The sequence below is a fragment of the Podarcis tiliguerta genome (assembly GCF_965153285.1).
Source record: "Podarcis tiliguerta genome assembly, chromosome: 3".
NCBI classification, from domain to species: Eukaryota; Metazoa; Chordata; class Lepidosauria; order Squamata; family Lacertidae; genus Podarcis; species Podarcis tiliguerta.
This window is the reverse complement of record NC_139536.1, coordinates 41,132,459-41,156,429: the sequence shown is the minus strand read 5'-3', so window position 1 is coordinate 41,156,429 and position 23,971 is coordinate 41,132,459. Positions and strand designations below refer to the sequence as shown.

General features: G+C 40.8%; 3 protein-coding genes across 9 annotated transcripts in view; 2 read left to right on the top strand and 1 right to left on the bottom strand.

Moving 5' to 3' along the window:
• The window catches only part of SPAST (spastin), a 34,489-nt gene extending 29,773 nt beyond the window's left edge, over positions 1–4,716 (top strand). For 4 of the 5 annotated variants that reach the window (XM_083432202.1, XM_083432201.1, XM_083432200.1 and 1 more), the window contains one exon: positions 714–4,716. In XM_083432202.1, coding sequence (XP_083288328.1) covers positions 714–836 — 123 coding nt within the window. In that variant the 3' untranslated portion in view covers positions 837–4,716. The remainder of the gene's footprint in view (positions 1–713) is intronic. The other variant, XR_014509154.1, reaches the window with a different exon arrangement.
• A 1,839-nt stretch (positions 4,717–6,555) lies between these two features.
• On the top strand, positions 6,556–23,217 carry SLC30A6 (solute carrier family 30 member 6). Of its 3 annotated transcripts, none has more exons than XM_083432232.1 (14): positions 6,556–6,698; positions 7,960–8,046; positions 9,121–9,205; positions 11,393–11,435; positions 11,789–11,854; positions 12,369–12,449; positions 13,052–13,087; positions 13,580–13,674; positions 15,005–15,053; positions 16,873–16,992; positions 17,083–17,185; positions 18,449–18,496; positions 19,090–19,158; positions 19,312–23,217. In XM_083432232.1, the coding sequence occupies exons 1-14, from the start codon at positions 6,696–6,698 to the stop codon at positions 19,810–19,812; spliced, it is 1,386 nt and encodes a 461-aa protein (XP_083288358.1). In that variant the 5' UTR covers positions 6,556–6,695; the 3' UTR covers positions 19,813–23,217. The 3 variants fall into 3 exon arrangements, with proteins under 3 accessions (XP_083288358.1, XP_083288360.1, XP_083288359.1); XM_083432234.1 differs by having other exon boundaries at positions 7,960–8,570; positions 8,624–9,205; XM_083432233.1 differs by lacking the exon at positions 6,556–6,698 and adding an exon at positions 7,067–7,086.
• QPCT (glutaminyl-peptide cyclotransferase) overlaps positions 21,987–23,971 on the bottom strand; it is a 15,384-nt gene continuing 13,399 nt past the window's right edge. The window contains exon 7 of the mRNA XM_083432255.1: positions 21,987–23,912. Coding sequence (XP_083288381.1) covers positions 23,767–23,912 — 146 coding nt within the window. The 3' untranslated portion in view covers positions 21,987–23,766. The remainder of the gene's footprint in view (positions 23,913–23,971) is intronic.

Here is a 23,971-nt window from a genome sequence, read left to right as displayed (position 1 = left end):
TTGTCCTGCTCTCCATTGAAATGAGGCTCCTGGATGGTTGGTTATGTTGAAATCAAGTACTCGGGTTGAAAACAGCTCTCCATCTTGGCTTTAGGATTTATAGCCTCCTAGTCAGTACAGTGGTACCTCGGGTTACATACGCTTCAGGTTACAGACTCCGCTAACCCAGAAATACTACCTCGGGTTAAGAACTTTGCTTCAGGATGAGAACAGAAATCGTGCAGTGGCGGCATGGCAGCAGCAGGAGGCCCCATTAGCTAAAGTGGTGCTTTAGGTTAAGAACAGTTTCAGGTTAAGAACGGACCTCCGGAACGATTTAAGTACGTAATCAGAGGTACCACTGTACTTAAACACTGCAGGCCAAGGATTCAAGTCCCAAAATGTATTTCTGTACTGTTTAAAACACAGCCAAGACTATAAGGCTGAAAGTTAAAAATGTTCATGCTAAGCAAATACTTTTTTAGTGACAGGAAATAATTCATGGCCTGTGATTTTGACTGGACTTCTGTTCTCATGTATTAAAAACACCTGGAATTAAGGCAGGATTAATTTTGTTCTGCCTGTTACTGATACTTTTCCCTATGATCCTGACTTTTGTAAGTTTAATAGCTAAATAAGCATATTTGACATTCTGATTCAGTTCAGTCCAAAATGCAACTTAGAAAGCAAGCATCACCAAGGTGGTTAATGTAAAAAACTTTCTTTGCTTCTAGATGAGAAATATCAAATTGTCAGACTTCACTGAGTCCTTGAAGAAAATAAAACGCAGTCTCAGCCCACAGACCCTGGAAGCTTATATTCGCTGGAACAAGGACTTTGGAGACACAACAGTTTAATATGCATCTTTGTCAAAGGAAGGGAAGAATGTTGCCAGCAAGGGACGGTTGATGCAAACTGCTGCTGGAATGTGACCAGAGTTTACAAGACTTTATAGAACTCTAAATATCTGCACTAAAACAGGGAACTGACTTAAGGAAAAAATGAATAGAAATAGGTTGATCAACATCTCATAAATCTTAACATCTGGATTTACAGAACCTAGGGCACTGTAAGATAGAGCACAGTAATATGACACAGGGCAAGAACTCTAGCAATTGAACAATGGTAGGAAATGTAATTTGTATATTTTGTTGATGAAGTATTCCAGTAGGATTCTCAGTTGGGAAAACCCTTTTTTAATTTGCTCATGACATTTGCTTTTGTTTTGTTCTTGTAAACTACTAATTGTAAGAGTATGAGTCATTCTCTTTTTTTCTTTTCTTTTTTACCTATGTATCAATAATGTGCCAAATAAAAACACTTCATATGCATCAGGAAGGACAGCATTGTGAATACTGGGACACAAAGAAACTGGTCTGCCGCTCTTCATTCTCTTGGAGTTCTACAGTCATAAAACAGCTTAGAAAGCTTTCTTTCACAGAACAGCACTGACCATTTCAACCAAATGAAACTCTGAATGGATTAAAGTTACCAGTCTTACGACATTCACTTCCTGCAGCGTCTCTCTAATGTATTTATATAAACTTTCTGTGGTAGGATACTTGTTTCTATACTGTTGTCTCTTAGACCAAGAGTAAGGATAAAAGGACCGCAGTATTTCTCTTTGGTGTTAAATTTCATATTTACAGTGACAGAAACCCAAAGAAGGTTCTTCTTGGGTAATTTTATAATCTTCTGGTAATCGTGGTCTTGGTTACTTCTTTAATTGCATTAGACTTTTTATATCCTTCATGTGCTTGGTTTGTAGAGGCACAGCTGACTTTAAAAAGGACACTAAATGTAAGAAGAAAATTTCCATCTTTGATACATTGATGGACATTGTCAAGAGGATGAAAAATTAGAAGAAACAAAGAAAATTCTGTTGAGAATAAATGTATGCATATCTTCTCAGTGTTTAAAATTATGCTTTCTAGTTCTAGGGAAGATTTAATTTGAGCATATTGATTTGAAATGGGACTGCCAAAATTCTTTTGAGAAGATATAACTCTTTGCCATTGAAGTAAAAAACAAAACCGATTGATCTTGAACTGAGGAGCTTTGAGCACTTCTACATAGCCTTCTTTATCTATTGCAGGCTATCGGCATTGATAGCATGCTAAAAGTGCAATGCCATGCTAGTTGCGCACATGAAAATCTAAATAGTTCTAAGACCTATAGTGGTTGCTAAAAACAAACAAGATTTGTTAAGGCACTGCAACTGGATATTTCACTATAATGGCTGGTATCTTCATTAGTGTCCGAAGCTTCAGAGTAAACTAATTGTGAACAGCCTCTGGAAGCTGAAAAAAAACTTGATATTTCCTCACACTTTGATGCCTTCAACGTCCTTCTACTTTGTTTGTAATCTTTAAGTTTCTTTGCACTGAAAGTTCAATGTAGGTGGCATTACTTGCTGTTTGGGCTAAAATTTGTCAGGCGTATTTAGCTAGGGACCATTGAGTATCATCTATTGATACATAACTAATCACAGATTTCCTTTCTTGGTCTATGAAATAAAGTCAAGGCCACTTCCCTGTATCGTCTGAAGGTAGAAATATTGTGCAGTGCCCCTCATTGCATGAATGGTAAAGTAGGCCCTATGTGGTAGTACAAGTTGACTGCCTACATGGACAGAAAAGTCATTATTTTTTAATAGATACCATGAGCTATTTATTAGACGATGGGTAAATTTATGCGTGACATACACCATGTTTTCATTGTGAGGAAACACTGATATGATTATGATATGATTGTGTGTAAAGTGGTTCCAGTTGTATTCTATCTTACGTACAGTAAGCTAATATAATAGTTTTAACTTTTGGAAAGATCTTACTTGTATAAGTTGGATGACCCTGTCATGAATTCCCAATGTTTTCGTAGAGCATTGAGCTTTTATATTTTGAATCACCTTCCTAACTGAATATTGTGGTTAGGAAACCTGAATAAGATAAACAAGTAGAAAAGCTTTGTTAAAAGCTCAAAATAGTTCATGTCTTGAAAATGTATGTGGTGATCCTAGTCACTGATTAGTTATAACTTAAGGCTGAAATTGTTTGCTTTAAGCTAACTACATGGGACTAAGAACCCCTAACTAAGTTCAGGCTTACATCCAGTCTGGCTAATTCTAGAGCAAGCAATTTTATGTCGGCAGGAGTGAAGGACTCGTTGCTGCTTGAGAAATTGCCCTCTAAAGGCAATATTCAGGAAATGTGTTGAAGAATTTTCCTGCTGTTTGAACCTAGCAATACTTCATACTCTAGATGCATTAAATTCTGAATGAGTCAACTGAATGGGAAGACTTCAGCAACAGCTGCTTAATTGAACAAAATACAACTCTCTGTATCCTAGTGTTCCTTATGCCCTTTTGTGCTCTGTAATAGTTTTGACCGTTCTATGTATTTCCAGTTGTTCCACAGGAATTACAAATGTTTTAGTTTGGCTAACTTGTGTGGTTTTTTTTCCATTGGTGGGAATGGCAAGCCTTTTACTCTTGTACTCAAGTTTGGTGTTGTTTTTTATTTAAAGATTACCCAGAGTTCAGTTAAACAAATTAACTCTTAACACATACCAAATTCAAAATGGGGCTGGGGAACACAACTGTGTGGTGCAACTAGTGGTTACCTAATGGTGTAGCTCTTACACTAATTTTGTACTACCTTAAGACAAATGTGGACATGACTAATGCAGTTTCATTCACCCTATAGGGTGATAGCCAATGTTAACCAATACTTGGAGGAGATGTATTAAAATAAATGAACTGAATTAAAGTCCACTGAGTTTAATGGGTCTACTCTATCACCCATATTTCAGTAATATGATTTGGTCCTTTGCTTGTTGTCAGGTGTCTTAAGTAGTTGCTAAATTCATATGTATTCTAGCATAGACCTTAAGCCATTAGAGAAAACCTGGTGATAACTCGAGTTGAGTCCAAGATAATGACTAGATTTGTCTATTGGTACATACTGCAATATTGTATGTGACCATTTGAGGTATCATTTGTTATAGTACTGGAGCCCTAGGCAGCTGAAAGAAAACTACAATAAAGTATTAGACTTTCCATCTAACAGATGCATTATGCTAGTCATAGCAAAGAACAACATTTGTATATGTATATGTAGATTACATTGACTTGTTTCCTGAAAATGCTATTAGGCAGCTGTCACCTTTTCTGTCATTGAGGGATTTTCTAAAGTAGCATCCTTTAAGAAGGACCATGAGATATAAATAGCTGTTTTGAATTTAAAACCAAAAGTGCTGTCAAAACCAGCAGCACTGTTCATACTGAGCAGTTTCAAAGCTGTGGAAAGACTACGTTATGTTTCCTCAATGAGAATTCTCAGATGGCTTCTCCCCACCCCAACTTCTTTTTCTGAATATTGGACATAGTTATTCAGTATTAAGATATGAAACCTTAATGGGAAAATGTGTAAAAGCATGAAAAATGTTCACATTGGATTGAGAAGTTTGATTTTCTTGATAACATGTTGCAATTTGTCTTCATGTACAGTTTTAGTACTTTACTAGGTCCAGATTCATGCCTTTCAGATCTGTTGCCTATGCTGTTAATATTTCTCATGTGAAAGATCATGGAAAATTTTTGAAGATTATTTCCATTTGGTTTGTCTGAAACAGTACTAAAAATTAATGCAAGTTCTAATGAAATAAAATGTGTAAAACAACATTTTTAATTTTTATTACCTCAATTTGTTAAGATTCTAAATAAAAAAGTTAAAACAATAATTTGGGTGATTACTTTAATATTACAAATGCTGAAAGCAAGCCCTTGTCACATGCAACATGTAGATAAATTTCAACTAATACCTTTGTTCTACCAAATGTGAAATGTAACACGCCTCTAAATATTTTCATCTAAGTATTTTATCAAACTAACCACGTTTTCCAGGTAACTTTTGCCATTATGAAGTTCCCCTACCATAATCTCTTGGTCAAGGGATGGGAAACATCCAGCCTATTGGCCTAATCAGCATCTTCCTCAGCCCATGTATCCAGACCAGGATGGGGATGAGAATTGCACCCTTTCTGTGGTGGAGTGGAGAGGGCCTTATTTTGATCTCCATCATGGTCTGCAGGGTCAGGGTGGGGAGGTTTAAAACTCCCTGCCCTAACACCAGGAAGAACTCCCTCCCAGTGTCTGGATGGTAAAGAAAACTTGAACCTTCCCTGCTGCTCAGCAAAGATGTGGGAGGGCACAAATTTTCCCCTACCCTAGTTGGAGGGGAGGGTTAAATCCAATTTCCACCCCATTGCTGTGCACTAGGCATTACAAATAGAAAACTGATACCACCTCTCAGTGTAGGAACAGTGTAGGTTTAGACCTCCCTGGAGAGGGTGCACTGCAATGGGGTGTAAGAGTTTGCACAGCTTAGCGGAGAGTGAGAGCAAGGAATGATGTCCTTGGGCTGGAAGAGTTCCCAGCCTGTTCCTGGTGGTTGAGAGCACAATATTTGTTCCTAGAGAAGGAGGTGAGGACAGGTGACCCCACCTAGGCCCGAAGTCACCCCCCCCCCCTCAATAATCACCCCAGGCCTCAAAACTGTCCAAAATTCCTTTTCTGCCTTCTAAAAATCCACAGCTAAAGTTTTCCTCTGCTTTCTCACAAGATGCTGTGGCAAAGGCAAACAGTTACTTTTATCGGTACGAGAGAGCTTCAAAAAGGCTAATGAATAGGCTCTGTCATTGCCAAGAATACTCAGGCCTGGGAACTGACTCATCTCATTCGGTTGTAACACATCTTGAACATGCTGAACTGCAAGGCTCCTCGACCCCCTTGGCTTCTCACCCCCTTTCCTAGGAAGAGTCCCAATAGTCCCAAGACAGGAGCTTTCTGTTCATGCTCAGGGGAACTCATGAGGAAGGACTCTTGAAGAGGAGGAGAAAGGGGAGGGAACTAGAAGGGGGATATATGCTCTGTGCAAATGACTGTGAACCCATGCTTGTTTGTGAGTTGTCACACTTGCTCCTTCTACCAGTCCGGATGGTAGAAATAAAGCTTTTTCTCTGAAACTATTCCTTGAGTGTCTGTTTGACTCCCTCTCCCGGGTGCAATACTTTTTCCCACCCGAGGCCAAAGCCTCATAAGGCTACACTAGTTCTACAGCAGAGAGCATAATCATAGCAAGAATCTGAATGTGCTTGTGGCCCTTGTACCAAATTTAACACCGACTTAGAACATTGCGCTCTTCATTCCTTCTCTGCGGTCGTCTGCAAGGCGAGGTTAAAGAGGGATACAACAGGGGTACACATGATGCATATTGAGGATGAATAAATAAACGAACACATTGGAAGAGAGAGAGACGGTGTGTAAAAGCCAGGTTTTCCCCGTGATCCGTTTCCGACAGCGACCGGCCGCCTAAAAGCGCACAGCTCCTCCTCGGCGTGGGCGCCAACGACGCTGCGGCAACGCTACCGCCTTTACCAGACAGCTTCCCCGTTGCTTCATTCAGAGCTGGCGCATGCGCAGCTGCCTTCCGCCCTCTTTTTTCTCTCTCTCGCCCCGCCTTGCCTGCCACAACGCTAACTAAAGCACCGCGGCATCTTGAGGAGGCAGCGCCGGGGCGAAGGCGCCGCGTCAGTTCCTGCTCCTATGCTGGGCTCGGCCAATTACACGCCGGCTCCTTCGGCTCCCGCCTCGTCTCCATGGTGACAGGAGGAGCCAGCCTTTTCCGGCCCCTTTGGGGAGCCACTTGTTCCTCAACATGGTGAGTTTGCCTTCTGTTTTCACCTCGAAGCGGGGCGCAGGGGTGGGGAGGAGACGAGGGACGACGGTTGAGGCCTCGGACTCAAGCTGGCGGGGGGAGAGCCAACGCGCACGCGCAGCTCGGGGGTACGGCGCGAGGACCTCTCAGAACCCCGGTTCTGTCTTGCCAGTTCTTAAGGCTTGGCTTCCTTTCATTGGGTATCTGCGGAGACTGACGTCACTCTTCAGAGGTCAGGCTCTCTGCGCCTCGTCATGGCACCGTGACGCTGCTTCTTCACAGAGGCAACGCGGTGTAGTGGTTACGGAGCAAGGCATATGAGGTTGCCAGCTTTCGAACCGGGCCCTGCAGCTGTTCCCTTAGCAGCAGTTCGAACTGCAGCCATTAGCAAGTTGGTTGTGTGTTTAAGCCCATGCCATATAAAAAGGTTCTCCTCCTCCTGTGGACTGACTTGATAAGATCTTTGAAAAGCAGGGTATAAAAAATTAGCAACAGTTTAATGCAGTGGTTCCCAACCTTTTTTGGGCCATGCTCCACCTAAGCATCTCTAAAATCCTGAGGTCCTCCCACCTTGTGACATAAAATTCTTATTATTCAAAAAGTGAACTCCTATGCACGTGGAGGAAGCCTAAAAGTCCATTAACTGTTAATAACTCATTCTCGAATTGCCCCCCTCTTAAAAATCAAATTGTACCCCACATTGGGAACCACAGGTTTAATGTGTATCAGATTTCTACAAAGAGACCCTAGCCTGGACTTGGGACAATCTTGACAAGGATACCTGAGTTCAAACTCCTTTTCAGCCACAGAGTTCAGTGGTAGGCCCCTGAACAACTAACCATCTGTTAGGCTAACCAAAGTTATAGAGATATAGTGGAGATAAAACCACCTCAAAATTATCAGAGGCCAAATGGGTTAGAAATGTGATAAATTTAAAAAAAACACCAAACAAACACTTGGTGCAGGATGCTTTGATACTGAGAGCTTCACTTACTGCATTCCTGCCTCTTATATGGGTCTTAAGGGCACAGGAGGTTTTCCAACCCTGGCTTGTCCCTGCTTGCCAGGGTTAACTGTATTTATTCTTATTTCCTAAGTAAGTGTTACTTTGCAACAGTGTGTAACATTGGTGAAACAACTTTCCTTATAATAAAGGGCAACGTTCAGAAATCAAGCTCATTTTGGGGAATGTGATTGAAGAAATGGAAAGTTTCAGTAATTAAGAGATTGACAACGATTTGTGCTATTGCTTTTTTATTTGCAGGGGACAATACACTTATTTCGCAAATCACAGAGGTCTCTGTTTGGCAAGTTAACACAGGAATTTAGATCAGTAGCTGCTGATCGAAGGGTAAAGTTTTATTTTACAGTACAGACACTAAAACTCTAGTTACATGTCTTCTCAGAGAAATATACCTCTTTGCTTGCTGTAACAGAAACTTGATTACAATAAATATTTGTTTTTCATTAGAAGATATGACATTAATGAATGATTTAGGAAGAGGGACATACTGCCAGGTTGTTTCAGACAATGTTTATGCTGCAATTGTCTGTCTTTATTTGCTCCTGTTTGCTTTTAATTTGTTGTGTGATTTTGTACTACTTTCTGAACTGATGAGAGTCTCCTTGCTGTCTGTGATTTTATGAAGTTAGGGATGAATACACTGGCTGTATACTCCTCCCTCACCCATCTCCTCCTCCTCTCCTGGTTTATTTTCATGGCTAGTTAGCCCTAGTTCCCCAGTTTAGTAATTTTGTCTTAATGTAAGCTAGGATCTTTGCGCTGAAAGTGGCACACCAGAGGAGGGAGGAGCACACTTCATAAATAGTTTTTGAGGCTTTGAATGACCATCTGAATGAAGTGTAGATACAGCTGTCTAGAACAGGTGTGGGGAACTTTTAGCTTACCAGATGTTGCTGAACTACAGCTCCCATAAGCCCCAACAAGCATGGCCACTGGTCAAGGATAATGGGAGCTGTAGTTTAGCAACAGCTGGAAGGTCAAACGTTCCTCACATGTGGTCTAGACCAGCAGTGGTTCACAATTAGCTAAGTACTGTGGATCCCCTGTTTTTCAAAATGCAAGCGATGGAGACCCTACTTTTGAAAATTTAGATATCTCTACAGTTTTTTTTTTTTTTTTTTTTTTTTGTTATGTGAATGGTGCCAAGGACCCCCTGGGTGGGTTACACAGATCCCGGGGGGGGAGGGGGAATCCATGGACCACCAATTGGGAACTATTGGTCTAGAGTATGCTTTGCTGCTGTCTCTTGAGATCAGCAAGAGTGTTAAAGCTAATGGTGGCATAAAATGCTCATTCAAAATTGTGTGAGTGTGTTGCAGGATTGTAAAGTTTTTTTTATGACAAATAAGCTTTATTGCAATTCCCTTGTTAAGTAGTCACTTTAACTATTGTCATTTACAGTCATGGAAGATCTTGTTGTTTGGTGCGATAAACATAGTATGTACTGGCTTCCTCCTTATGTGGTGCAGTTCAACAAACAGCATAGGTATGTTTATGTTATTGCATTTAAATGCTTCTGCATAGTAAACTGATAATAGTATTAATATAAAGCAGCAGAATCCTCTATGTGTAACAGAATTAAGCACATTACAATTAGAAGAGTTGTAGATCTGTGAGCATCTTGTGATATCTAACTGTGTCTATCTTGTACTTCTTCCAAAATGTATTTTAAATGGTCTGAGCATTCTTCTCGTTCCTCCCCTGGAGTATTCTTGAGGCAGGGCCTATTATAATCCTAAAAATAATCCTACAGTCTGTAAGCCTTTGTCTGGATCTGCAGTTTATTGCCAGGTCGGTACCAGATGAATGCTCCTTGATCACACTGGCACTGTTAGTTCTTAAAGTACTTAGAAATCTGTGGAGCTAGCTACTTTTGTGCCTTTAATACTGTCCAGATTGAAGAGGGGCACATTTTCCCACATTGCAAATATGCATGGATCACGGATATAATGACTGCTTCTTGTGAGTGGAGCTGATCATGACCCTGTGCACTTTTTTGCCTTGGTTGCCATTTTCATTCTTGCTTAGGTTTTGCAAAAGCATGCCCTTCTTGGGTTATGTGGCTTGTGCAGTTATGTAGAGTTTTTAAATTTTATTTTTAAAGTTAAATCTGTGGCTCTGGTGAGTGGGTAAGATAATTCTGACATGTATGGTGCTCCTTTGAATCATAGAATCATAGAGTTGGAAGAGACCACAAGGGTCATCGAGTCCAACCCCCTGCCAAGCAGGAAACACCATCAGAGCACTAGTGCACCTAGTGCCTTCCTTGTTTCCTGGCAACCAGACCCCTCATCTTGCTCTAGGCCAGGGATGGGGAACCAGTGGCCTTTCAGATGTTGGTAGACTAAAACGCTTGTGGGCCTGGGCCACGCTGTTTTGAGGCTGATGGGAGCTCAGTGATACAGCAGATACTTTGCATGCAGAAGGCTCCAGCTTCAAACAGAGAGACTCATGTCTGAAACCTTGGAGAGCTACTGCCCATCAGTGTAGACGGTACTAAGCTAGATGGACCAATGGTCTGACTTTGTATAAGGCAGCTTTGTCCCTAACATGTGGAGGGCTAGAGGTTCCCTATCCATGCTCTAGGCATTGACTTGAAGGACAGGAGTGGAGTAGCTCAGGTTTCCCTGAACTTTATGGGTCTAGGAGCACATCAGAAAATTTAAGAAACTGTTGTGGGGACTAGGGCTAGGTGATATATTAATATATCGTCCAAAACTGATCTGAAGTCCATATTGTGATATTGGTTTCATAATTTTTGACATGGCCTGCCAATATATTGTGAATCATGATGTGTGAATGTGCTGTGCAAAAATCGCAATGCTTCTCTCAATTCCTGCAGTCCCTGTTAACTCTGCCAGCTCAGCTCTTCCCTACTTCCTGCAGGGGGCAGCAGATCACAAGAGCAGACGCTGGCAGAAATCACGATGTGAGAAAAACCGTGAAGCCAGCCAATACCTCTACATTGCTCCATCCTCATTCCAGACATTGTGATATATCAGTATATCACAGTGTTTAGCTGGTGATGGTGTTGAAAACCAGATATCGCCCAGCCCTAGTGGGCACCACAATACAGCCATTTCATAGATGAAAAGCTGGTGATAGTCAGAACATCCCTAAACATGCAGTACTCTGAAACAAAGAACAGGCAAAAGAAAGAAAGAAAGAAAGAAAGAGGAACCCTGCCCAAATAGGTAACCCCTCCCACCAAACAATCCCCACAAATTAAAATCAGACATTAAAAAAATGAGCAATTTTTCTGAGGGCACCACGGTGCCCATGGGCTCTTCATTGAGACTCCAGGAGCAGCTGCTTACAGCTTTAGCTGCTGCTTGTCTTCCAGCTGCAGTGGAGCAGTCCCAGAATCTTAGCACTTATAATTCCCTTGAGCTGTATTGCAACCCACGGTTTGACTACTGAGCATATGAGCATAAAACATAGGCAACCAGTAGTTGTGATGCAATATTTGGAGGGTCGCAGTTTCCCCACCACTATTGTAAAATGTGTCTTGTATCTTTAGAAGACATGGGTGTATGCAGGTAATGGTACGAAGCGTTTAATCCTTGCAGGCAATATTTTGCAGGCAGGAGAACTTGAAGCTTCTTTACTATGTATTCATTCTTTATTTATTGTGTATTTATGTGTAAGTAAAGTATAAACCTTCTTTCCACAGCTTTAACTGCATATACCTACCTAACTATCTTTGATCTTTTCAGGTATGTTTTACTTTTAAAAAATTCTCATCTCATTTTGTAACACTTCCATATAATGTATGTGACATTTTCTTTGTACTATTATCTAAAACCAGTGTTAGTCATACCTATGGTAGACCCATGGAAATGAATGGGCATGACTAATCAGGTCCATCAATTTCAATGGGTCTAATCCAAGTACAATGTACCAGGAACTAAGACCCGTTGAACATAACAGAGCTTATTGCTCTGTCTTTCTGTATGCATTTGCACTGCCAAAGCAACTTTATTTCAATGAATTAATGAATTATTGGAAACTGAGTTTTTATTAGCTAGATTTTGCTTATTTGAATTTACATTGTTTTCTTTTAATATAGTTTAATAACATGCTTGATAAGTTATTGGGTAATGATGAAGAAGCCCAGCCCAGCTTATTCATTTGGGTAAGTGATATGCTGATATTTCATGTCTCCTGAAAATATTTGTTCTAAAGTATGTGATAAACATGTAATGGGTTTTTAAATTAAAAAATGTATCAAAGTCTGTCTATGAAAATGTGCAAAACTTGTACAATTGGCCATATTTATATAAAGAAGTTTGGAACTTGCATGCAAAAATGGTATTCTGTGTAAGATTTCATTCTAGCCTTGTTTTTGCCTGATACCAGCATATATATTCGCTTCAGATGCTAGACCTTTAATGCAGGGAATGCCAGCTTATGCACCTATAGGTCAGATCAGCATCTGTCCCCTGCCCTGCACCATTTTATTTGGTCCCTGAAGGCCTTACACCATTTTAACAAATCTATGAGAAAATAGTTTCCTCACAGTTTATTGTACAGGACAAGTAATTTAGCTTTGCAAGCAAGTCCCTGTGAATGTGCTGCGAGTTTTCTTCCTGATCAGAATACTTGTCTGCCTATATTGATTTTAAAATGTTTGACCTCTCAAATTTCAGGTTTGAGAGATTTGAAGTCCTAGCAGTATTTGCTTCCACGGTTCTAGCACAACTTGGGGCGCTCTTCATACTCAAAGAAAGGTAGGAATATTGCTTGCACTTATGACTGATATGTAACAAGAGGAACTAAATAATGCTAGAAGTCAATTTTAATTTTTGACACAATAGTCCTCAGCTTGCTGCTTTGCGCTGGTGTACATACATCTGATGTGCGACTAAGGCTGTAATCCTTTGGTCCTTGGGATTTTGTGAATCTCCCTCTCCATAGGCAGAGAAAGGGGTGCATCTTTGGAGACGGAGGTCCAACCGTGGGGGCCTCCCTGCAGCAGCAAAATCCAATGGCAGAGAGGGGTTCTTGGGACAGATTGGGGAAGGCATTGGATCTGCTTGGTCCAAAACCCTCCTAGTCCTCTAACCCTGTCCTGGAACGAGGCAAGGCGGGGGTTGGGGGGGAAGTGAACAGGCCCTGGGGCTGGTCTATGTATTTGTGTGTTATTTAAAAGGAGAACCTCCAAAGGGGAGCAAAAAAAGAAAGATGGCCAATCCCTCATCTTCTACCCTGCTGGCATGAGCTCCGAGGGATTTGGATCCGCTATGCCTCCTGTTCCACCAATAGGATTGCTTTGTAACAGACGTCTTGAAAGAACAGTTAACTGTAAAACTATTATTATTGTGTCTTATAGTGCTGAACGATTTCTGGAACAACCAGAGATTCACACGTGAGTGCTTTTAATATGCAAAAGTATTGAATTAAATATTACAGGGATAAAGGGGCATGGCTAATACAGTATTAATTATCCACATTGCTACATTGTTAAACGCAGAACAATAAAGTTTACGCTGACATGATATTGAGGCCATTGGCAAAATTCCTTTTGAATTTAATGTCTCTCAATTGTATTTGTAGTTATAAATTAACTCATGGTTGTGGGGCAAGATATTTTTAAAAAAGATGTTCATATGTTTGCTGCTGGGGATGTAACACTCATTGATAAATATTGTAGAGCAGAACTGTAATTCTACTGTATACATTGGAATAAGATTAAAGAAATAAGTTTTCTATTTCAATAAAAGCTGATTAAATGTAGCTAAATGAAGAAGAAAAATGGGATGATACACAGGTTAGTAAATAAAATAACTGGCTAACGTAAGTAGTACTTGGTGGAATATTATGATAGTCAATGGCATTAAAATTTATTTCTTCTTTTTAGGGGTCGATTGTTGGTTGGTACCTTTGTGGCACTCTCCTTCAACCTGTTTACAATGCTTTCTATTAGGAATAAACCTTTTGCTTATGTCTCTGAAGGTACGTAATGAATACATGTGTTAAAACTAAAGTGAGTGAATGTCCATGGATTTGGAGATCTGAGTTACTTACAAAAAAAAAAACAATATTCCTTTCTGGCTAGCCACTATTTTTGACTGCCGCCAAGCCCCTCCTCTCCCCCAAATCTTCTTGTATGCCTAGAGGCCCTGGGAGAAATGGGTGCTGTTTTCTCATTTGCAGTGGAGAAGAAACATGCTCTCCAAATTGTACTGCCTATGAGAACTCTTTGCTGAGTGATGCTACTTGCCAGAGAGCCTGGGGCAATTCTTCCTGACAAATGTACTTGTGGATGCCTCTGAGTAACAGTTGTTTACATCTAGATGATGCTATATCTAAAAAACAGTTATGGAAGGGGTGTAAATCTTAAGTTGATGAGGCTTGCTTATGCACATGCCAGAGGCTGATTTAGGACAGAGCCTCCCGCACAGGTCGCTGAGCCAAGGGGGCACCTTCCTGCCTCCTCAAAGCCTAGTAAGGACCTGATTTGAGAAGAAAGTCTGAGGGCTCTGACAGGGTCCTAGAGTCCTCCCACCTCCTTCCCAAAGTCTAGTTAGCACTTGCCCAGCTTTGAGAAGGAGTTGTAAGGACTCTAGGACCCTTTCAGAGTCTTTGTGCCTCTTTCCCAAAGCCCAGCACCTCCCTTACCTGGCTTTGGGAAGGTCGCAGGAGGGCTGTGGGGAGGGCAGCAAATTTTGGCCTAGCACATGGTGCCATATTATCAAGGTCTACACCTGCAAATGCCTTTTATCAAAACGTTTTAAATGTCAATAAGCTTAAGTGTTCAGTTTCATATATATACTTGTCAAGCTATAGTATTTTTGTCTGATCTTTTTATTCACTGGACTTTGGTTACTGTTGCTGGGGGAAATGTTTTATTGGATTTTCTCTTTTTTTTGGGGGGGGTAGGATGATTTTAACTTTTGCATTGCTCATTTTGTCATTTTGCATTTTTTATTTCTGTAAGGCATTTTGGATTTCCCAGAAAGGTAGCCTAGAAATATTTTAAAATACTGTTTTAAGAAACACCTGCCACTGAACCCTGACTCACACCTGTGCAAACCAGTCTTACAATATCAGAATACTATTATTAAAGTAATGATGCTAAAGAACACTGTAGCTGTGCTGGCACAATAAGTGAGTTGACCTGGAACAATAAAACATATATCCAGACCTATTATTTTCCTGCAGGCCTGACATAGAATTGCACTTGCAGTTTTCAAAAATATGTTCCTGTGTGTTTTAGTGACTGACATGCTATTGTAAGTATTCTAATAATAATATTTACTATGGTGGGGTTTTTTTTTTGTAGCTGCAAGTACAAGTTGGCTTCAGGAACATGTTGCAGATCTCAGTAGGAGGTAAGTTAAAAGGATGATATGGTAACAGAATCATGGAGCCATAGAATTATACAGTTGGAAGGGATCCTGCGATCATCTAGTCCAACTCCCTGCTGTGCAGGAATTTCAACTAAAGCATCCATGACAGTTGGCCATCCGACCTCTGCTTAAAAACCTCCAAGGAAGGAGAGTCCACTACCTTCCAAGGGAGACTGTTCCACTGTCGAACAGCTGTTACTGTCAGAAAGTGCTTCCCAATGTTTAGTCAGAATCTCCTTTCTTGTAACTTGAATCCAGTGGTCGAAATCCAACCATCTAGAGCAGGAGAAAAGCTTCCTCCATCTTCCATGTAACAGCCCTTTAAATATTTGAAGATTGCTATCATATCTCATCTCAGTCTCTTCTTATCCAAGCTAAACATACCCAACTCCCTCAACTGTTTCTCATAAGACTTGGTTTCCAGATTCTTGATCATCTCGGTTGCCCTCCTTTGCACATGTTCCAGCTTGTCAATATCCCTCTTAAATTGTGGTGCCCAGAACTGGACACAGTACTCCATATGTGATCTGCCCAAGGCAGAATAGAGTGGTAGTTTTACTTTCCTTGATCTGGACACTATATTTTCATTGATGCAGCCTAGAACAGCATTGCCTTTTTTTTCTTTTCTTTTTTTGCTGCTGCAAAAATAAGATGTTACAGATCAGCAGCTGGCAGCCCTTGGACTAAATCTTCCCATGCCTGTTGCCAGTGAATGGCAAGGTTTATATAGAAGGAATAGTGGGTTTGGCCATGGGCCTTGCTGGTCATGCAGTTGACAAGACCAAGGACTGCCTCTGACCTGCACCCTCTTCCCCCTACGAAAATGGCCTCCCTGTAAGATGAGTTACTGAGCAGAGATAAACAGAATTTAGAAGACAAGGTACATAGTTCCTGCATTTCCCCAAAGTATTCAATTGTGGTGGTCTGTGTTTGCTCTCATTTGGTGTAATGGTTTAGAAACCTGACATCCTTGCTAAACCAACTGTCCTATGCTTCTATCTGGTCTTGGGAAAAGTCCTGGAAAATGTTTCTAGAAAATGTCACAATAATATGACAGTGTTTTGAATTTGCTAGGTTGATACTTGATGGCATCTGTCTCTGCTCTGGTTAACATCGTGAAACACCTCCCTCTTTATGAGTGAGTGTAGGATCAAGCAGAGTTTGAATTCCCCAATAACCTTTGTATCCTGTCCGTCATCAGATCATATGGTGGCTGGTGATGGCCTTCATGTTAAGTTTCTTAAAATATATATATGAAAAAGCAAGATGATTCCCCATGTCCACTTTTGCATAAAAAGCTGCATTATACCAAATCAGACTATTTCTCTGCCTAATCCATTCTGTCAACACTTGATGAGTAGCAGCTTTCCAGGGTTTCAGGCAGAATTCTGTTTCCCAGCATGTGCCACCTGATCCTCTTAACTGATGAATGATGCCAGGGATTGAATTGAGAACCATCTGAATGCAAAGTGTGTGCTCTGCCACTAAATAAATAAGTTATAGTTGGAGAGGCCGTCATGTCATTTCAATAGCTAAAACCTTTTGTGAAACTGGGCACCATCAGTTAGAGCTGGAAGGAAATAAATTGAAGAGCTTTTTCCTTGATTTTATTTCAGCATTTAGGTACCCTCCTGTCCCTTGTATCATTTCCCTCAGCAATAAGGCTCACACCTGGGTCAAGTAGAGTTCCCTGTCTGCAGAGGGCTGCCATAAGAGCCATCACTTACCTATAAATTGCATGTGTAGCTGTTTAACTGGATGTTTCCACTACTGATCCATCTTATTCCCCGCTTTCTTTTAGTTTGTGTGGCATCATTCCTGGGCTGAGCAGCATCTTTCTTCCACGCATGAACCCTTTCATCTTGATCGACCTTGCGGGGGCTTTAGCTCTTTGCATTACATACATGCTCATCGAAATTAAGTAAGTACTCATGAATTTAAAGAAGACATTCATAGATACCAAAGGCTGAAAAACAGGTGTGCCCACTAATGTTACCCTTGTTTCTTTCAGTAATTATTTTGCAGTAGATACTGCCTCTGCTCTAGCCATTGCCTTGATGACGTTTGGTACCATGTATCCCATGAGCGTCTACAGTGGGAAGGTATTGCTTCAGGTGAGCCAATGAGAGAAGTGACTTTGTGATAGCATCTTTCAGTATAGCCAAGGTTGGCATCACCCATTTAATTTTAAAAAAACACACACAGCCTCTTGCTTTCTGAAATGTTAAAAAATGTTCCATATTACACTTAATATGCAGGATTTGCAACAGCTGCTTATATGATACTGTACCCAATTTAAGATGCTGCTGTTGGTATATAAAGCCTAGAATGACTTGGAACGTGGATAACTGATGGAGCACCTCTCCCCATATCAACCAGCCTACACTTTGAGATAGTTGAGGGGGCCTCCTTCATGGTTCCAGTGCTGAGTGTGCTCTGTCATGCTGGGATGCAAGACAAGCACTTCTTGGTCATTGTGCCACAACTCTAGAATTCCATCCCCCTGGGAGTGTGGCTGGCATAATCACTGGTGGCTCTCCACCATATAGTTAAAAACAGAGCTTTTCTAGGTCTTTAGAGGATCTGATTAGTTTGTTCTGAATTTGAGTGCTCTACTCCTGTAATCTTTTATTTGTTTTACTTGCATTTTGTCTTCATGATTGTATTTTTTAAGACTGTGGGGTAGTGTTATGGGACCATCTGGTGGAAAGCAGTTACCAAATTTTGCAAGTAAATAAATGTAAATTTTAAAATATTTCATTGAAGTGTAAACAAAGTCCTACAGGGGCAGAAAAAGGCCTGGTGAGAACTGAGCATGCTCAAGGCCCGCAACAACCACAGAATGATGCATGTCAGTCGGGAAAGAAAACCTGGAGGTGTGGGTGGGGAGGGTTACGGAATGGAGTACCCTGGGAGGAAAACACGGCTAGTTTGCTAGAACCTTGAGCAAGAACGCACCTATTAAGAGGTGAAAGCACAGTGTCGTTTTTAGAGTTCCACTTTAGAGTCCATAGTGCATCCTCAGCAGAAGCTGCTTTCTGGGTGTAGGGGATCTGCTATGCTAACTTCCTGGCATGTGAGCTGCTATTCCTTACCAGAGTGGGAGGTGGCGGGGAGGTCAGTGTGGCGCAAACACACTGGTGGAGCCAAATCTAGTGGTGTTCTTGGTGCATCTACATTATGCCAACTTCCCTGCCCCCTCACCCCCTCCCTCCTGTTAAGCAGCGTTAGCCATCTGCCAGGAAGCTGGCATAGCAGCTCCACTCCATGTAGTGAGCCACTTTTATTGTCTTTATATTGTTGAGTCATTTAAGAACTATGGGGGGGAAACCCTCTTTGGCAGTTTTTAAAAGTAATAGTATTTTTTGTTTTTTCAGACAACGCCACCTCATGTGATTGGACAGCTTGATAAACTTATAAGAGAAGTAAGTTTTAAAATGTTACATTGGTATACAGTGGCCAGGGTCACCCTTGCCCCAGAGCATGCACAATATATATATTTTATGGGTTGTGTAGCCAAGGGAGAGGAGGCAATATTTCCTTATTTTCTAATACTGGTGTTTCAGTTTTCAGTATCAATGAAATATTGTGCTTTTTGTAGGAATTTGGTAAACAGCATCTCCCATTAATTTTCCAACGATCCCTTTGTTCACATTTTTAGTTTGGATACTATAGAAGCTATATATTCACATTTTTTTTAAAAAAAAGAACATTGTTAATACTTTACTAATAAATTAATACATAAATATAGAATGTTCAGATCAGTCTTATGAGATGTATCTGATGCTGTCTTGTGTTCCAAGTGGAGTAGCCTTTTGAAGAATGCAGTTGGTGGAAGTATAAATAGGCTTACATCTTGATATTCTGCATGTTTACATAGAAAACACATTGATTTCAGGGAGGCTGGACTCCAAGTGAGCTTTTCTATTAACACAACCCTTGGGGCTTTATGAATAAGCTGTCAGAAACATTAGCATTTTAATACTAATATTGTGATTCATTGTGTGTCTTCAATTAGGTTTCTACATTGGATGGTGTCTTAGAAGTACGAAATGAACATTTTTGGACATTGGGATTTGGTTCTCTGGTATGTATCCCCCCACCTGACTTTATTTTATTTTTTCAAAACAAAGCATGTCCCTCTTTTTAATAACATCACTCGAAGATTGTTTCTCTCCTGCACAGTTTGTTTGCTTCAAGTGCAGGGGAGCGATGAGCTTATTCTTCATTTGCTTTCTAGGCTGGATCAGTACACGTGAGAATTCGAAGAGATGCTAATGAACAAATGGTACTTGCTCACGTGACCAATCGGTTGTATACGCTAGTGTCTACGTTGACTGTTCAGATTTTCAAAGATGACTGGATTAGGCCAACCTTGACCTCTGGAACTATTGCAAACAATATGCTGAATCTTTCAGATCATCACATCATTCCAATGCCACCTCTAAAAATGGCAGAAAGCTCTAACGTAGCTACATCTACTCCAGCTAAAGCAAGTAGTCCACCTCCAGAATTCTCCTTTAACACACCAGGCAAAAATATGAATCCAGTCATTCTCATGAATACTCAGACAAGGCCCTACAGACTAGGCTTCAACCGCGGAACTGTACCTTACAGCAGTGTCTTCACACAAGGATTTGGAGTCCCAGGAATAGGGGCAACCCAGGGATTCAGGACTGGTTTAATAAATGCTCCCCACAGATATGGAACTGGCACTCAAGGTCAGCCCAGGCCCCAATAAACTATTTTCCATATTTATTGTTTGATTATTTTTTTTAATCTATTTTATTGCTCACTTTTTTCTACAAGACTATTCATATTTTTTAGATGGACCAGGATCAAATATTTCCAATCATGAAAATGTGTTTTTGTTGTTTCATTTACTATCTCTGACTGTAAAAGTTGCAGCTATACAATCGGTGAGCTTATTCATGTTTTATTTTTGCTTTTGTAAGTGATTACAGTACACTATATCAAGGAACTTCAGAAGATAACAAATTTGGCCAGAAGTGAGGTTCTATATTGTTTTCTTGATGGTGATGAAGAGTGTTTCCAATTACCAAATTTCTCCAAAACTTCTTTGCCTATGATGTAATCATACAATCATTTTTAAAAGTTACATTTTCCTTAATTGGAAAGGTGTGTGTCATATATAAATGACCACTTGGAGGTCCAACAGACCCACTTGAAATCTTATTTGACATTAAGAGATGCTTATCTAAATAAATACTTTATATTGCTGCCAGGTTCACAAGAGTTATCAACTCTCCTATGGTGTTAACTATCACAGATTCATTTTTATTTCTGTCATCTGTGTTTGACAGTGTGCTGGGAAATCTTAGAGTGGCCCTTTTAAACTATTGTTAATCCTGTTTGAAGAGTTCAGAGTAGTGGCATGGTATGTGGAATGAATGCTTTGGTTAACCTCGTAGCATTTTTTATTTATGGAAACACTGATTTTAAAAATTCTTTCCAGCTGCTTTTTAAAAAGTGATGGTACCTCTCTGCATGAAAGTAAGCAAGGTGCTTAAATGGGAAGTATAGCAACAGGGCAGTCACTCTGTTTTTTGTTAGCAGTTTCAACTAGCATGGTCAGTAACTGATTTGAGTGCATATTTTAATGTTTTGCTAATAAGTATTGTGATACTTTTTCCTTCATTCTGTTGCCAGTGAAAATTTGTATACCACCTGCCTACATTATATACTGTACCTAGTTTTCCTTCAGTAAGTCCTTACCTACAAGGGCACATGATTTAGATTAGTTGGTGACCAGCAGCATCAACTTTACTTTTCTACCATGGAAGACCACAAAGTGTGGCTGCCTCTCTCCTCCACCCTGCTCTCCAAAACAGTCACACTAACAGCATGCATGGAACCAGGTTGCTGCAGCAGGCATGTGGACTCTCCCACCTTCTTCCTACCTCCAGGTTTCTCTCCACAACTAAAAGCAGCCATTTACATTCCTACCATCTCCTGTTTGTGATTCAGAGGACCCTTCTGCAAGGAAGATGTGGGGGTGGTGATTTGATTTCAGGATTTGACTTTTCTGCCTTCCCTTTCCCAAATGCCTTGCTGGAGAGAGATACCTTTCCTTTTCTAGCATGTCCGCTGCTGGGTGTCTGGTTATTTTGATTGTGAGATATATCCATTTATTGCTAAAAGGGCACATGATGTTCTTTGAGCCAGGACAACCGTAGCAGAGCCATTTCAGGTTTTCCAAGTCACTCTCGTTGATGTGGAAGAAGTTTATATGCCCTCTTCCACCCAGCTCAAAGAGGTGTGTGTCATTGGGTGTGGGTAGAATTTAAAACAGGGCTGAATCCAATGTTGCTGCTCTACATGTGCAACAGATTTCGATGTGCCCAGTGGAACTTCCTCTCTAAGCCTCAAGATCAGCTGCAAAGGGATAGGGGTCCCTCTGGAGCAGATTTGGGGGTGTTGGATTCTGGGGAGAGGAGAGGAAATGGAAGTTGTGTTGTATGAGTGGAACTCCCTTTGGTATAGCTCATACATTCCTTTGGGCTGTTTGTATTCTCCTAAGCCACAGAAATTGTCCAGTAAAATCAATTACCGCCATACCTCGGGTTGAATGTGCTTCAGGTTGAGTGCTTTTGGGTTGCGCTCCGCGGCAACTCGGAAGTAATGGAGCACATTAATTCCGGGTTTTGCCGCTCGCACATGCGCAGACACTCAAAATGACGTCACGTGCATGCGCGGAAGCGGCAAAACGTGACCTGCGCACGTGCAGACGCGCTGTTGCGTCTTCCATTCCGTTCAGGATGCGAATGGGGCTCTGGAACGGATCCCATTCGCATCCCAAGGTACCACTGTATCTTACTCACTTTGTATATCTTGGTCCTTCAGACCAACATAACTCTGGAGAACTAAGTGTGAGGGAGAAAATAGGCTCCAACAGACTTAACAAGTGTTTATTTTATTATACAGTGCCAATATACAAGACACTCGCTCATCCAAATGTAAACACAAAGAATGGTGCTCTGTTTTTAAAGACCACATCCAGGTCACTACATATTCAAGAATTAGATACAAATCAGGACTTTTATTTCAGAATAACTCAGTAGTGTAAATGTTAGATCACCTATCCAAAGTGGAAAATTTACCAACAGCCATAAGGTAATGCTGTTAATCCTGCATGCCTGGTACATGGTTGAAGGTTTAAACATTCTTTCTAACAAAAGCATTCCCAAGTTTGGGGTATAATGAAAGATAATGGTTATAGAGTGTTGGATTGTGACATGTGAGACTAGAGTTAAACTCAACACTCAGCTGTAAAGCTCTCTGGGTGACCTTGGTCCAGTCATTGTCTCTTGACTTAACCAATCTCACCAGTTTGTTGTGAGGATAAAGTGTCTCATCTTGTTCTCCTTTGAGGGATACACGTGTACGCAATAAATTCCCACCACTACCATATACTAAAGCCCATAGTTACAACTATTTAGAAGGATATAATTCTACAGACCATGCTTGTGTAATTGAGGTATTGGAGCTCAAATGTATTTGCAGACATCCTGCCATAGCAACACAGCTCACAGTTGCAGCATTATGTTCCCACACAGGCCCAAACTCTGAAGGGAGGTGGTGGGGAATAAGCAAAGTGGAGGGAGGGAGGCAGTGAATCTTAGTGGTGAAATGTTCTGTGGGTTCATGTACAGGGAAGGGGGACAGGAACTGGGAATTGACCAAGGCCATCAGAGGATGATGTTTTAGCTGTAGTGGCAAAACTATTCTGGTACAATTAAAGCAGGGTTCTGAGATTGAACTGTACAATGAAATCTGCAAGATTCTACCACTGATGTTCATTGTGTGTGTTTTTAAAAGGGATCTAAAATTGCAGCCTGAAAATGTGTTCCATTCAGAGTCAGGGTGACTTGATATATTCAGTGGAATTTAGTTAGGCATCAAGCAGTTGCTTCATCTTTTATTCACCTCTAAGCTTGAATTCCACTGTTGAATAATTGCCTGTTGTGGTAACACAGTAAGATGGGAAGACCCTTCACCTGATAAATGATCGTAGGGCTATGCAATCAGGGCATTGCGTGGTGACATTATGATTTAAAAGAGACCCTTATCCCCCTCCCCACCTTGTACAAAATGGTAATCCAGGCGTAGGGACTCATTTTACCCAGTTAGACTACAAGTTATTTCACAGTAAATGAACATTTATTTTGGAACCTCATACAGTGGACCACTTCATGAGATTCATCTGGACAGAAGGATATTAGAAGAAATAAGCTACAAGGATGGATTCCTCTCATCCCTATCTTCTATTCACATTTAACTGCATACCAAGTATGCACTAAATTATTATCACCTGATGTTAAAGGAAATGGCACTTAATTTTTTGGAATGTTGCTGTAGCTAAAATCATGAAATACTGTACTGAATATCATTGTGTAGCATAATTACACTAAGCCTTTTCATTTATTTCTTTATACCAGTTTGGTATAAATGTTTATTTCCCCCACTGCCAGAATTTGGTTTACCCACAGTTGTGTGTACAACTAAACCTCAAAGAATTGCCGTTCTTTCCATTTTCCTCTAGGGGGCAGAGATTAAAAACTAAGCTATTTTATTCCTATAGTCTCTAAAAGCTTGTTTTTGGAAGCAGCTAAAGAGGAACCAGTGGTAGCCTTAAAAACAGAGCAGGAGTTGTGTGAGAGCCAACAGTGTGCCATCACAGATTGAGATATTCCAGCACAAATACTTGTAGAATCTTGTTGAGGTTGTCAGTGGTTGGCTTGTCAAGATTTTCTTCATTGTCTTCCATGGTGTGCCACACTCTAGGGAAAGGAGCTGGGATCAGGTGTAGGATTGGAACCCCTGGAGGGAAGAGAACAAAGACGATGATTCTGAAGATTACTGGACTTCTGGGCATGTTA

What these genes read in the sequence shown, in the direction of transcription:
- SLC30A6 (XM_083432232.1), top strand. An exon ending in CAGTTCAACAAACAGCATAG is followed by an intron (nt 9,206 to 11,392) that starts GTATGTTTATGT and finishes TTCTTTCCACAG; the next exon opens with CTTTAACTGCATATACCTAC. An exon ending in ACTATCTTTGATCTTTTCAG is followed by an intron (nt 11,436 to 11,788) that starts GTATGTTTTACT and finishes CTTTTAATATAG; the next exon opens with TTTAATAACATGCTTGATAA.